Consider the following 16091-nt stretch of genomic DNA (forward strand, 5'->3'; position numbering starts at 1 on the left):
CCATATTAAAATCCATCAAAAGATAGTTAGAAGGCATGAGTGGTTCATCTCTATCAAACCAAGGTTTTTTGAGCCAAGAAGGATATACTCCTTCTATATGACCCTTCACGAAGTCCATCCCTAAATCTGCTCTGACCAACTACCCATCAAAGGTTAGTTAGGCTGTGTGTCTTCAACTATGGTCCAAAACGTTAATACAAATCTTCTGCCGCTTGAATCCATTATCCTTCAATTCTTTCTGCAGGTTCACCAGGAGCCGATTGTACAGGTTTTGCACATACAACCCTGGTGCAATGTTGTACCCGTACAAAAGGGGGTGTGCCCATTCACCCTCTCTTTTCAAGTTGGTAATGTAATTGTAGGATTGCAGCAGAAGAAACTACAATGTTCAGGCATACCCACTGAGGCATTTATACTTCAGTCCTCACATAAGGGAATTCTCCAGTCGAGTCTCCCTGTGCACGTTGTACGGCAGCACCTTTCCTGTTTTATCTCTCTGAATCCAGAAAACACTCCAAATGTGCCCATTTCTGTTCTTTCTTTCTGAACTGGAATACCAAGTATGAATTTTGAACCCTTCACCTCCCAGAGTCCCAGTCCCCTATTCGCCAATTCAGGAAACATAATTGATTGCAGTAGTCTCTCTCTGCACAGATACCAATTTTCAGATCTCTTTCACCTAACCGGGACTCCTTTCTGTATTTTCTAGCCCCCCCCTCTCTTTCTTTGCCTGCAAAGGAGAGCAGTTCTGTAGCCCTACCTATAATTGGTAAACCTGAACTAGCTTGAGACCTGGGAAGTTAGTCTTCAACCACACAGAAATCTTGCTGAATAACTTGAAGATGTGTGCTGGCAGTAAATAATCCATGCAATTGACTAACAATAGATCTGTTACCCTGTTAAGTATAAACCATTCAGTGTAGAGGAAAGTTAAGATACGGTCATAGAGAAAATACATTTTCCTTTACTTGCGTCTATGGCAAAATTGTTTTCTTTTATTTCTTACCCTTCAAATGACAACAGCACTACAAACGTCCCAAAGAACACGACAGTGAGGCTGGGGAGCTGAAAATGAACGTACCCACTCCAACCACACATAACTGTTGCCCTTGCCAAACAATACTTTGTCATTTACTAACTCCAAACTAATTCGACTCAGATCTCAGCCCAGGAAAGGCGCGGTGTGCCAGGTCCTGGTTTTCTCCTCCACACATACTTTAGAGTGTGCTAGTTTTAGTGTGTAATTAAATAGCCACTTCTTCAAAGGGAATGTTTCAGTTTGAACAATGACGATTTTACATGACTTATTTGCTAACATCCATCTCTAGCCTTTGTTCCGATATGGGAAGACTGGGTGTTCTAGGGAGCATTAATGTTTGGTATTGTTGGTACGCTTAACTGCCTCTAAGTCCTGGATACATGCGCTCGCAAAGTTTAGCAAACATCGTAAGTTTCTTTGGCTCTCCAGCGGTAACTTACTTTAAGAATTGGTGGGAGATTTGGACTCGGACACAAAACAATAGTTATCACAGTTGTTTCTTTGATAAGGTATACATCATTAAAATAATTGAAGAATGAAATCAATAGCACTAGAAAGCTTGTTCAGAAATCCTAGTGTTGCTGTATGGGGATAAAACAATGTCCAGTGTAAATCTAGCGGGCCAATATGTAAGCACTTTTGGAATGCCCTGGAAGCACCATCCTGTTAGTTAACAGAGGCACAGTTAAATGATTAAACAAAGCCTACTACATGCCAAAGAGGGGCAGCAATCAGGGTAGCTCGGAGGATGTGGCTCCTGCTGTGGTGTTCCTGCCAAAAGATCCTGCAAGGTCAACCAACAGGCATTAGCAAAGTTAGAAATAGAACTGGGGTTTTAGGACACAAGTCACAAGTTTAGTACTTTCATAAAGACCTTTTGAATAAATCTCTGCACAAGTTAACCTGAACCAGGAACTTCGCCCTCCAGTTGAGGAGCACAATTTTGCTGACAAGAACAGTGGGTTGGATTGGCCCTGTGAACCGACAAGGTGACTGTGTAATAATTAATTTTAAATCACCTTCCCTGGTTAAACAACTCCTTTTTGGACAAGAAGGGAGTCACTTGGCTGCTAGCAGCATTTTGCCACTCACCTTGGGTTACTTTTATAAACCAGGTTTGCTTACACCCAATCCCTCCAAGGGTTTAGCTGTTCCTTACATGGTATTGCCACCTTCATTCTTTGTCATTCCAGTTCATAACAGATTTGAAGCTTTGGCAGATGTTGACTAACTTGGTGACCGGGAGGTAGACCAACGTGCCTCCCCTGCTGCCACAGCCACTTTGCTGCTGCTATACATGTGCCTCCCGCTACCTACCTCAAATTGGCATCCTGGAACGTTGCAGGACTATCTTCTAAACTTGCAACACCGGAGTGGTATGATTGTATTGATTTGTATGACATATGGCTGTTCCAGGAAACATGGTCTACTACGCCCCTTTACCGACAGGTGTTTGCATCTTACAATGAGGTGCCAATCTCTTCAGGGAGAGGTAGGCCCTCCAGGGGAACAATCTGGGTAAAACTGCATTGTGTGCGGTCATTAAAGAAGTTAAACTGGGCTCACCGGACATTCTTGGTATTAGTCTTTCATTGCCTCGTTTTATCCCTTGTCATGTCTAGAATATATACTACAGGCCGAGAGGTGGAAAACCTAAGTCGATCAGATCACCTTGCTAATTGCATACTTAGGTTCACTCCCAAATGAGATAATAAAAATTGTAGCAGGGGACCTCAACTGCCAGTTTGAGCCCCTAGATGCTAATTTTAGGCTTCACTCTATAGAGGGAGATCAGGTGTGGGCTATACCTCAAATGCCAAATTTACCAGCAGTTATATGGTCTCCCTTGACAGTTCAACTAAGCGTGTTTTTGCTAAGCCAGGGCCTTAGGGCTTGTAATGGTAGGACTCTTTCAGATACAATCGCCCGCAGGGGTCGAGCATTTTGGATTATATCCTATTGGATGTTAGGCTATTGGCTGCTTTAATAGACATGACTGTGATCCCTCGCATTGATAGTGACCACAATGCCTTATCATTAGACCTGAAGATGATAATGTCAACAGCATGTACTAAGCCCAATGGCACCCTTGATGGCAGATTGGTTTTGTCATCCAGTAGGAGTAGGCTGCCTTGGAGTACTATTTTAACATCAGAAGATGCCATTGGTAATATTTGCCGATGTGTTACTAGGAGAATTGATGATCTCTTGGTATTGTTAAACCAGTGCCAGCAAGAACTGGGAATATGGGCAAGTCTTACAGATTCATATTTGCAATTGTTTGGCAAATTACGTGTATTTTTCTATGTAGAACCTTACCATTTGAGCAGGAAGCTCAAACACCCACCAAGTACAACCAGCGGCGCAAATTTGAAAGAATAGCGCTGATAGTGCCCATAAAACAGCAGGACCATTCTATGATAAGGGAGACTCAGTTAATCTACAAAGGCTGCACAAGAGATGCCAAGAGAGAATGGAAACAGATGAAGTGGACCAGCCTGTTGGTAGCGGCAAGGAGGGACTCGCGCTCCTTCGGGAGCATAATCGCTACTGGATCTGTGGATGGAAATCTCCCGATTGAAAATCATAGACCGATGGCAACCTGGGTTGTCCATTTTGCAAGTTTGCATTCCTTTCAAGATTCTAGCTTGAAATCTGCTGCAGAGTCCCTTACTTCCTGCAGTAATGTCACCCTAGCGACTAGCACTGATTTGGCCCATGTGCCATTATAAGCAATTCCTCTGAATGCCTAGTTGTCACAGCCCAAGAAATCATTATGGCAATTAACAAAAGTGTTCCCCAGAAAGCTCCGGGTTTGGAAAGGGCTCCAGAAGATCTTTTTCTTGGTAAACCGGACGTGTGAAGGGCCTACTTTTGTCTGATCTTCAGTGCCATAATGAGAGGAGCTCCCACACCTTCAACATGGCTTGGAGCGGAGATAGTTCTCATTTTCAAGAAGGGAGCCCACAATACTCCAGTTAATAATAGGCCTATTAGCCTAATTGACTGCACCCCAAAACTTTTTGCAAGGGTTCTTTTGAATAGGCTTCTAGAGTGGATGTAAGAGTCTCAGATCCTTACACCCTTGCAGGCAGGGTTTAGAGAACGGTACAGCACGCTGGACCGAGTGCTCTATTTCCGGTTGCTTTACTGGAAATTTGTTTTATTAAGGCAAGGACAGCTTTACATAGCATTTGTAGATCTTAGATCTGCTTGCGATTTAGTTCCCCGCCCCAGGCTTTTGCAGGTCCTGATGGACTGTGGGCACCACAATACCTGTTGAATATGATTAAGCGCCTACATGATAATAACTTTTCCTAAGTGAAATGTGGTTCGATGGGTGAATTGACTGAGCCTTTTCCTGTCCAAAGGGGGGTGAACAAGGTCTGTGTCCTAGCCCCTATCCTCTTTTACCATAATATAAATGATCTAGCAGTTTTTGTGGACTGTGGCAGTTCAGATGCCCTGTCCCTTGCAAACATCAGAACACCAGACCTGATATCTGCAGTTTATACGTTGCTTATATCGAAGTCTCCTATGGGCCTAGAGAAGATTTTGGCCAGATTCAATACTTTCTGTACCAGTAGAGGCTTAGACATAAATATCACCAAAACTAAATTTATGGTACTCAATCCCCGCAGCACTACACGGCCTAACCCGGTCCTTACAGAGTCCCATTTGGAGCGTGTTCGCACGTTTGAGTATTTAAAAATAACCCTTAATGAGCACTTTAATTGGCACCCGCATATAACTAGGAGCAGGTTAAGGCTGGGGCGGGGGGGGGGGGGATCATAAAAGTGCAAGCTTGTTCGCCCTTTCGCCCAATTTCCCCTGCACTACAAGTTTTCAATCACCAAGCATTTGGCTCAGCTCTTTATGGAGCAGAGCTTTGGGGGCACAGGGATGCGTCTTCCCTTGGGCTTGTTGAAAATCGTTTTTTGTGAGAGCTGTCAGGGCTTCCCATTAGTATCCCGTTCATTCCCTTAAGGCTAGATAAGGAGCAAAAAAAACCTGACTGATGTGGTAGGCTCAAAGCCCCCATTACATTTGAAGAGGCTCTGGTCTACTCCAGAGCTCGCTACCTATCAGTCAGGCTTCCAGCAGATCCTATGTAGTAAGGGTGCAAAAGATATTCCATGGCTTAAATATGTCAGGGTTACACTCACAAACATTGGGCTTAGGCAACTTTGGGATGCCCCCGCAGCTCGCAGTGAAATATCGAAGGTCCAAATTAAGAATTCATATAAATCTGTTGCATGCTCAGTCACAAGCAGGAACTTTAACTCTGTCCTTCATCCAACTGAAAGACAGTTATGGGCTGGAGCGTTTCCTGGATGATATTTAGCCTGTAGCCGATCGGAAACTTTATCTGCAGTTCAGGTAGGGGTCTCTACTCCTTCCTTCCTTTTAAAGCCAGATGGGGGGCTGATTCGAGGTCCTCTTCCCACCAGTGTGCCCTCTGCCTCTCAGAAAGTGAAACAGTAGAGCATGTTTCATTCTTTTGTCCTGTATACCAAGGCCCTAGGAATTTGTATATCCGACCATTGTCTCGTAGCCTTGGGAGCAGGACATGTAGAGAAGCCCTGAGAATCCTAAAGTGTGATCTCACCCACCAGGTCTTGTCGACCGTGATGTTGTTCACAGTTTCATGGTTTTTGCTGGCTATGTGGAGAACTAGGCAAAATCACATGAAAAGAATCACTGCCTTGTTTCCTTGTGGTGTAAACAATTAATCAATAGAAATGCTTATTGTGGTATTGTTTTATACTTATTATATGGATTTAATGATGTGTTTATGCTTAACTGTATTTATTCATTACCATGATAATAATGGTTTTATCTGTGCTGCTGCACTTTGATTGCATACTGCTGAATAAAGGAAAGAATCTTAGAGCAAGAAGTGCTGAGAGAAACGCATCCGTATGATGTCATCCATTTAGTTTTTCGTGTTTTAGAATTGTATTCTCTCAACATTTGTAGTGCACATTTTTATTTCATCTATCCCAGTGAGTATTCTTGAGCTGCCCATACTAGAAAATAATACAGGTAATCCGGGTGACATAGCGGACTCTTAAGAGTCCACTCCTAAGGACCTTTCTGAGGTTTTTGTTCCTTTGTCTTTTGTCTTAGTTTTGTGTCAGCTTTTTGACAATCGATGTATTATGATTACAATTGTTTTATATATGTACCCTGTTATAAGCTGTGATGTGCATTTACTATGATTATATGTATATATAAAGCTTTTGCACTGTGCACTTTTAGGTTTTATCGAAACAAAATAAAGTGGATTGATTGTTGATTATTGTCATTCAACTGCCCAATTTGACCTACTTCTTCCATATGAGTTTCCTGAAAGACAAAGAGACCAGTATCCTAAAAATGGTCCGTCATGCTTTACTTTTTTATTTCTACAATTAAACTAGACCCTTCTGTAACTTTAAAAATATAGCTTCATGCTTCTCTATATCACTCTGTATCCTTTGTTTTCTCCCCTCCTTTCTCAGATTTCAGAATGATGACTGCTGCATCTCAGCATCACGCAAGTTGGTAACATATGTGAAAGGGAAGCAAGAGGTGGAGGGTGCTTCTATGCAAGACTACTTTCAGAAAGCCTCAAAGGGAGATTTTGGAGTGATAAGCCTTGAATTTCCACTCTGACTGGGGATAAGGAATATGGGGACAGATCTAGAAATTGTGAAACACGGATATAAAGGGAAAAGGGAGACAGAAGGCAAGGGTTCACTTACAGATGGGGGAAAGTAGACAGGTGAAACACAGAGGGGGAGACATGGAAACAGACAACGAAAATAGGGAAACAGCCATGAGAGGCAGGGAAACGGAGGTGAAACAAATACAACTCAAAGACTTTTGATTTACACTCACAGTTGTAGTGGAATGAAGCAACATCCAAACCCCATGCCTGCTGTGGATCCCTGTACAAAGAGGACTCAGGACCACTCTATATACAGGTTACAAGTGCCAAGACCCGCCATGTTAATAAGGTTTGCCTCAGGTACAACCCACAACCCAACAACTACACTTGTGCAAAAATAGTGACAGATCGAAAGACTGGTCACTCGCCCCTCTGCTCCCTCCCAATTAGAGACCGCCCTGGACTGGGAATACCCACCACCCAAAGACAATAGCCTGAACTCAAAGAGACTCAACCAGCCCAAGAGACCAATAAATTAGATCAGGCCAGTAGGTCTCACGTTTGGGGCGTTTTGGCTATGCCAGTTGCTTCTGACAGTGCTGTAAAAGCGCTGGTACGCCGTGTAGCATAGTCAAAATAATAAAAAGATGGCGATCACTTCATTTCACACGTGTGTGTGTCAGAACCCATGCAAGCTCCTAATCTTGCAGACACTCCTTTGATCAGAACATTTTAAAAAACACGTTTGAAAAAGGCAAACACTTGTGAAGTGCTTAAGCAAAAAGAAACAAGTGCGCTGCACTGGGGGTGGGAGCAGACAGACGAGAAACCACAACATGGAGCACGAAGTAGTCAAACAAGCACACAGCGTAGACTGCTGGAAAAAGAAACAAGCATTTGCAATGCAATAGGTCTCGCATTAGGAAAGTTTGAGCTATTGGTACTGTAAATGACAAATTTTTTATTTATGTGTTGGTTTTGAAAATAGCGAAATTAATAGCTTTGTCATTTACAATGCTAATAGTTTTAACTTTCGCAAATGTGACATCTATAGCATTTGTAAAGCAATATGTGTTGTATTTACGTGACTTAGATGTATTGATATTACAAATAAAAATGGCTTAATATTTTTAAGAATTAATACTTAAATAAAAGTCATTGTAATTTATAATGGCAATAGCTTTTGTAAATAACGTTTGTGAAGATTATATTCATTGTATTTAATTGTGACAGAAATCCTAGAACAGAAGTGAAATATTAACATCTTTTTGTGACATTTGTAATAAAGCTTGAAACATTGAGAGAACATATTTGAACCAGTTGTTGTTGAATGGTTGCACATATTGATGCTGTGGTGGCGCAGAGTGATGTTGTGGTGGCGACGAGTGATGCAGTGGCATTCAGTGATGCTGTGGTAGCACATAGGGATGTTCTGGTGCTGAGTGATGCTGTGGTGATGCGATAGATAGAGTGAGTGCGATAGATAGACAGATAGATAGATAGATAGATGAAGTGTATTTACGTTGCATTGAGTAGAATGTAAGTATGAGGTGTGCAATTATATGGCACGGAGTGGTATTATGTGGAGTGTATTTAAGTTGCATTGAGAAGAGTGTAATTATGTGGCGTGTAATTATGTAGCACTGAGTGGTAATATGGGAGTGTATGTTGTATTCAGTAGAGTGTAATTATGTTGCATATAATTATGTGGCACTGAGTGGTATTTGGAGTGTATGTTCCATTGCAGAGTGTGTGAGGGTGCAGAGTGTGAGGGTGCAGTGTGTGTGAGGGTGCAGTGTGTGTGAGGGTGCAGTGTGTGTGAGGGTGCAGTGTGTGTGAGGGTGCAGTGTGTGTGAGGGTGCAGAGTGTGTGAGGGTGCAGAGTGTGTGAGGGTGCAGAGTGTGTGAGGGTACAGTGTGTGTGAGGGTGCAGTGTGTGTGTGAGGGTGCAGTGTGTGTGTGAGGGTGCAGTGTGTGTGAGGGTGCAGTGTGTGTGAGGGTGCAGTGTGTGTGAGGGTGGAGGGTGCAGCGTGCGTGGGGGCGGTGTGTGCGTGGGGGCGGTGTGTGCGTGGGGGCGGTGTGTGAGGGTGCGGTGTGTGAGGGTGCGGTGTGTGAGGGTGCGGTGTGTGAGGGTGCGGTGTGTGAGGGTGCGGTGTGTGAGGGTGCGGTGTGTGAGGGTGCGGTGTGTGTGAGGGTGCAGTGTGGCTACAGACATGATCTATCAGCCATAAACAGGATCAGGCAGCTGTGTTCAGATCTTAAAGGGAGCAAACTTTCCAATGAATGAAGAAAATAACAGATAAGCTGTGTGTGAGGGTGCAGTGTGTGTGAGGGTGCAGTGTGTGTGAGGGTGCCGAGTGTGCGAGGGTGCAGAGTGTGCGAGGGTGCAGAGTGTGCGAGGGTGCAGAGTGTGCGAGGGTGCAGAGTGTGCGAGGGTGCAGAGTGTGTGTGTGAGGGTGCAGAGTGTGTGTGTGTGTGTGTGTGTGTGTGGGTGCAGTGTGGGTGTGCGGTGTGTGAGGGTTCAGTGTGTGTGAGGGTTCAGTGTGTGTGAGGGTGCAGTGTGTGTGAGGGTGCAGTGTGTGTGAGGGTGCAGTGTGTGTGAGGGTGCAGTGTGTGTGAGGGTGCAGTGTGTGTGAGGGTACAGTGTGTGTGAGGGTACAGTGTGTGAGGGTGTGTGAGGGTGTGTGTGTGTGTGAGGGTGCAGTGTGTGTGTGAGGGTGCAGTGTGTGTGTGTGAGGGTGCAATGTGTGTGTGAGGGTGCAATGTGTGTGTGAGGGTGCAGTGTGTGTGAGGGTGAAGTGTGTGTGTGTGAGGGTGCAGAGTGTGTGTGTGTGTGAGGGTGCAGTGTGTGTGAGGGTGCAGTGTGTGTGAGGGTGCAGTGTGTGAGGGTGGACAGCATCAGGGGAGGTTCTAATCCCTTATGTCTCAGACGTGAAAAACCACCTGGATAATTCAAGCAATTTCTGGTGCAACCCTGGCGTAGCACAGGTACATTCATTCCCAAATAGCAGTGGGTTCAATGAAGGTTCTTAATATCAAGGCACTATGAATCCCTCCTCCGGTTACAGTGGACAATACACTCATGTCTTTAGGATGTCCCCATTATGAAAGTAATATTCAGGACAATATTCCCCCAGAACTGAGCTGACTGAAATGATTCTCAAACATATAAGGATGCCTGACTAGCTGAAGACCCGTTCTGTGGTTTCCCTACATTTCGACTAAAAGTGTGACTTGTCACAGCAAGTTGGAAATGGGACTGGGAACCTATTATGATCCTGTTCTGCCTGCACCTGGCCACTTAAACTGTAGCTTCCGCAGACTATCACTTTCACAGATCAAGTGATAAACGTACGAATGCGATTGCGTGTGAATGGGGGTTGAATCGTGCACTCTAAATGGGAGCAAACGTGTGAAGGGATGATTTGAACACTGGGTTGTGAAATAACAAATAAAATACACGTGCAACCAAGCGTACACATACAGACAGATGCGCCTGTGCGTAAACAGACACAAGAACAACAGAGGATGCAGAAGCATAGTTTGCGGCAGGAGTGGACAACGGACTCAAAGAATACAAAAAAAATGCATAGGGCATTATATTCAACAAAGGCCAAGGACTTAAAGGCCTTGCACACTGTATGCAGAGGCTAGTAACTGATTGTGCACGGAGCAAGGGTGGCCTCATCTTTCCAGCAGAGAGGCCACACACTGAATGGACACGACCCCATCCTTACAGCTATAGAGACCAAGGGCTGAATGTACACTGGATTCCTTGCCATGCAAGTAATCCCTTCAGAGATTTATACGCAGCCTTCCCCTTGCTAGTGTTGAATAGAATGTCATCTTATTATTTTTTATGAGAATATTCGCCCATGAAATTGGTGCCTGCCTCGCGGGCGGGCTCAGGCGCAGTCCCGGCCTCGGTTTGTGCTCGGAGCTCCGACGGGCCTCTCTCTGCACGGGATCAGGTGTGACTGCAGCTAATAAGCTTTGGTCGCACCAACCTCGGTCTATCCCCCCCGGCAGCCCGTCTGTGCACCTCATACGAGGACGGCGCGTGGACAGGGATCCCTGGCTAATTGAGGCAGAATTCCCCGGGAGTTGGCAGAGGCTGCGTTCATTTCAGTAGTAGATTGGGAGCACCGTTTCCTTTCGTCAGAGTCAGCCCATCTGTCCACCAATGTAACATGCTCTTTTCATATAGCGCTTACTGCAATTGCTGTCTCACTTTGTAGCGCTGTGCATATTTTATTGACTTGTATCTACAGCCTCACACAACTATACAATCTATAGACACAAGAATGATTTTAAATGCTTTTCAGCATGCACGATTTCTTTACAAATGAAACTAAATGTATCGCCATTAAGAGCGACTAGCTTCTGCCTGAGATTCTAACCTGTGTGACCAGAACACTACACAGAACACTACACAGGCCTGGGCAGATGTTCAGTCTACTGAGCTACAGTCTCCAACTTCGATCTAATTTATGAAGCTCCCATTGGTGGACTTTCCTTGCTCGCCCCCACCCAACCGGCTCGTCAGTTGTCTGCGTGTAATCTCCCTTTCCCTCTGCCCCCGTATCACCCACCGAGGCCCCCAGCAACCCGGACACACTGCTGGCAACACAATTGACCTGCTTCTGGGAGCGCGCTTGTGCCCGTCGCTGCACGAGAAACAAGCATTGGCCGCGCGGCAGTAAAGCTGCGCGGCCGAGAAAGGATCATCTGCATTTAAAAACAAGGACATAACAAGCTGAGGATCGCCGGGCGCAATACTGAAAGCGCGGTGGGAGCGCACGAGACGCTGTCGCCGTGAGCGTGCACATCGGCTGTCCCGGCGCAAGCTGAGGATCGCCGGAGAAGACACGCTGAGTTCCGAGTCTGAATTGGAGCCTGCTGCCGAGACTGACCCGCTGCGGAGGGAGAGGGACACACGGAAAGAGCCCCGTGAGTGGGGGGGGGGGGGTTCCCGGGGATGTGTGTGTGTGTGAGTGTGTGCCTGTGTGTGTGCGCACGCCTGTGTGTGTGTGTGTGTGTGTGAACAGCATGCCGAAATCGGAGCGCGTGTTCATGCACGCGACCTGATCCGATTCCGGCATGCTGCGCGTGCCCATCTCTCGTCTCCCGTCTCCCTTTTGGCTCCTTGTAAGCAGAGCCGACAGTAATAGGTCTCCCTGCGACAGGGCTTTCGCCCTGTATTGCAGGTGCGAGACCTAAAAAGCTGTTCCTAAAAATGAGCAGTGATAGAAAGTAGGCTATGCTCCAGGGGAGTGGCATATCCAAGATGGACAAGGAAAGCCATTGAATAAAGAAGCAAGCAAATGAGAGCGATAATAAAGCCAACTAATACTAAGCAGTAGGAGGGTTTCAAGTCCACTGTATGATCTTGACAAGCTTCCAATCGAGCTTTTGCCACCAGACATCCTGCGCTGTCGGGTGATTTTGACCAGGAAACAAGATATACTGCTTGTTAGCTATTTCGGCCAATCATGTTACACTAAATCAAGTTTTTGCCCATATTCTACACTGCCAAAAGACATGTTAGCGGGCTGCCACATCTTAATCATCAAATCATAAAAACAAACCTTTTGTCAGGTCTTACTCTTGGGTCTTGAAGTACAAAGCATACAAACTAATGAATTCTTGTTATCCGGGCCTTCTCTCCTTCAAGACTATTTCCCTGATGAGACGACTCCCCAGAAGGACAAATGAACTGAAGGTTTTTTCTTTTAAACAACCTTAGAATTTTTCAGAAAGGTAAAGTTTTCCTTTATGCTTTCTGAAAGCAATATTAGAATTTTATTCAAACCAGCAGTGGCTGCGGTCAGCTATGCAGAGTGGTGGATGGGCAAATGGGTGATGGGTGCATACACGGGCTAAACTACATTAACTAAATTCATGCAGACATGCATTAAATTATCGTTTTAAAATTAAAAATGTTTAACTTTAAAATGGTAATGTAATGCATGTCGGTGATTTAGGGCATTCATTCTCAAATACAATACATAAAAAAGAAAATAAAAGTCACTTACCTTGCTGTAGGTCCTCGCTTGGGTACCGGTGCTCTTCTTTCCTCAGCCTAGGCCCAGCCACCTCCCCTAACCAATCCTGGTGCTACTCTCAAGCACCAGGATTGGACAGAGCAGGCTCCCTCAGTGCTTCAAAGGGCACTGGGGGGCTGTGCTTGCTCCCAACCCAGCTTTCCAAGACAGCTGGGTTGAGAGGTTTCAAGTGCACACGCCTGGCTAGCCGTCGCAAGACAAAGAAACATGCACACTTTAAACTTAAAGTGCCCCACAATCCCTCCTCTCTGCTCCTGCCACTAAGCAACATCCTGCCCCATCCTAGCGCTGCTCGGGACGCGGGTGTGCGGAGTTAATGAAAAATAAAATGGTAATAATGTTTATTACCATCTTATTTTTCATCTGGGGGCATTTTGATTAGTGGTGCAACGCTCCTCCGGCACAACGGAGGAACCGCCCCTGGTAACCAGGAAATACTCCTACTTCTCACTCTTCTTCTGCTGAGCTACAATTAAAGGTTATGGGCTTGTGTGAAGAGTCTTGCAGATCACACAAATCTTGCAGACCTGAAAGTTCTTCTAAGTTCCAGTAACTTTCAGTGCATTTATGTGGCTGAGCCTGTTAAAGCGTGGTTCCCAAGTTTCTGCTTAGCTACAATTAAAGGTTATGGGCTTGTGTTAAGCGCCTTGCAGGTCACACAAATCTTGCAGACCTGAAACTTCTTCTAAGTTCAAGTAACTTTCATTGCACTTTTCTGGCCAGTCCTGCTAAAGCTTGGTGCCCAAGTTGGGGTAACATTTTATATTCAACTCATTTTTATCTTCCTGTGTCCAACAGCACTGTCTTTATGGCAACTCACAAATTATCTGCACTGTAACCTATCTTATTTCATTAATATACTACCCTCCTTACCTTCATTGTATATAACTATTTTATTTTGTAAATATGTCGCAATTTAAATATCAATAGAATGAGGCAGATTGTGTTTACTGGAATCTAAATGCGTTTGCCCTGCTCGACATGAGAGAGACTGATGTTAGATATGACCGAGATGTTTGCACTAGATTTGCTATTAGATTCTCTGGCATGGTTGAGGCAAAGATGCTGTTGACAATCTTGAAGCAGATTGCTTCAAAGTAGCACAGAGGGAATGCCAGTCACAGACCATAAGAAGGTCAGTACAGCACCATTCATCTAAACAGACAGATCAACATAAAGCCTGTCAAACACACAGATGTTGAATAAGCAAAAGTCTTGTACACAAAGTCCAGAACTGTACTCCTCATGGTGTCACAAGTCACAGTGACGAAGACCAGAACAGAGATGGTCTTGTGGAAAAATAACCATTCCTTCGAAAATGCAAACGTGCTAATGTGGCAATGGACACGGGTGCAAATGTCAGCAGACTTCAGTCCTATAAGGAACATTACAGTAACACTACCCAGATACAGAAATGGCTCTCCATATATGTGACGTGCATTGCATGATCTTTCCTGCGTGACAGGCAACACATTGTGAAATACTGCCTACTTAAGCAGGCATTCCAAGGGCTCAACATAAAACATAAAACACAGGCCAAAAACAGCCTGATGGTGCAGGTCAGAGAAAGAGAAATGTGCTACACTTCCAAAAGGTGAAGCAAATCAAGCACACTGCTCATTCGTACAAAGTACACTATTTGTCCTTGGTACAAAAACCTAAGGAATCAACTAAGAAGCCAGCAAATGAGAGCGATAATAAAGCCAGCCACTAGTAAGCAGCGGGTGAGCCTAAAGTCTTTGTGTCGGGTAGGCCTGACCTAGAAACAAGGAAGGCAGTGGTCGCACAAACACAGAAACATCATACCAATGATACCATGTATGAAGGACAGCTCACCACCACATTGTTGAATTAAGGATACAACCCCTTCTTCCCCATAATGAATGCCACCTTACAAATGCCCTACTTAAATGAACGACTTCTCAAAACAGTATCAGGTAATAATACAACTGCCCCTCTATCACATTGACAAGGAGGCGCACCACTTGTCCTAAGTTCCAAGGGTTTTGGGGGAACCATTCCCCAGACACATGAAAGCAGACCTACAAACAGCAAAACCATCAGGCAACACAACAAGCTGGTCACACTCACCAGGATAGTTCGCTGCAGGCTGGAGTTCACACCACGAAACATCACTCGGCCCACCAGGTTGGCGATAGATGGGAAGACAAGTGCTCCACAAAGAGTGCGTGAAACTGACAAGTGGTCACTCTGTGGGTAGGACTCCAAAGGCAGGTGCGTTAAAGGACGGCCAATGCCTAATGGAGAAATTAATGAAGAAATTAAACTAGTAAGAAGAGAGAAAAGAGAATTTCAAAATTTAGATTTTATGATGTATCAGATATGATTTATGAAGCATAATTCTAAAACAGACCTCTACAAAGCTGATAGGGTGAAGTGGTGCTTTACAAGCACAGGTATCTGGTACTTGTACCAGAGCAAGAATCCTCATGTCAGGTACATTGTATTCTTACCTAACAGCAGTGCATTGAGAGCCTGCAATTTGCTGGAGTATTTATGCCACATCCGCAGCACGTAATCTTCCCAGCGAATCATCTTGCCTAGCACCAGCATGACGGGAATGGTGGGAAGGCCCATGAGCAGAAAGAGTGGGTCAGCACGTTCCATCACATCTAAACCTTTCTTGTGACCAACAACCTAAAGCATAGAGATGAAAAAACAGACCATTGAGGTACCATACTCCTCTTTCCAAGCTAAATACTCTTGACAAACACACAGGAACAATACAAAGAGATCCGGCTCTAGCTGCACAACTTAATGATGGGGTTCGTAGAAGAATGCAGCAAACTCTTTCAAAGTACAAGTTCACTTCTCACAAGAGAGTTAAACCAGTGCACGTCTTCTAACGTTCCGCTTAAAGGGCAACGAGAAGAAGATTCAACCAATACAGTGTATGACAAATTGAGAAAACTTTTTTTGCATCTGTAGTGTAGGAACTGAAATTTGTGGGGGTAAACCTGCAGTTTGAAGGGAAAAAACTATTACCTGTAGAGCATGATTAACAACACTAGTGTTTAACTCCATGGTTCCGGACATTATTTGTTTCATGAAAACAATGTTGCATCTTTCCCCTTTTTCTTCCGCTGCATAACAAGGTGTTGAGATTTACCTGCTATTCCAGTTTAGGGGTCAGAAAATCATTTTTGAAAGACAATCCTCTACTTGACTATTTCTTTTTAAAAGCCACGGCATTCCCCAGTTGTACTTTAGTATGCTGATATTTGCATAGTGCTTTTTATATCCCTCTAAGAGGCCAAAAATGTGTTTTCAATTGTTGAGTAAGTAGGTGCGCCGCATGTCTAATCTATATAGCG

The 16091-nt window shown here is 44.7% G+C and overlaps 1 protein-coding gene across 1 annotated transcript in view; it reads right to left on the minus strand.

Annotated features, from left to right (window-relative positions):
- Nucleotides 1-15422, minus strand: part of LOC147663507 (E3 ubiquitin-protein ligase MARCHF5-like) — a 29156-nt gene extending 13734 nt beyond the window's left edge. The window contains exons 1-2 of the mRNA XM_086950401.1: nt 15231-15422; nt 14848-15014 (exon numbers count right to left, since the gene is read on the minus strand). Of these exons, the coding sequence (XP_086806527.1) occupies nt 14848-15014; nt 15231-15384 (321 nt within the window). The 5' untranslated portion in view covers nt 15385-15422. The remainder of the gene's footprint in view (nt 1-14847; nt 15015-15230) is intronic.
- Between the last annotated feature and the right edge of the window lie 669 nt (nt 15423-16091).

The sequence above is a fragment of the Lissotriton vulgaris genome, unplaced genomic scaffold, assembly GCF_964263255.1.
Source record: "Lissotriton vulgaris unplaced genomic scaffold, aLisVul1.2 SCAFFOLD_1363, whole genome shotgun sequence".
NCBI lineage: Eukaryota > Metazoa > Chordata > Amphibia > Caudata > Salamandridae > Lissotriton > Lissotriton vulgaris.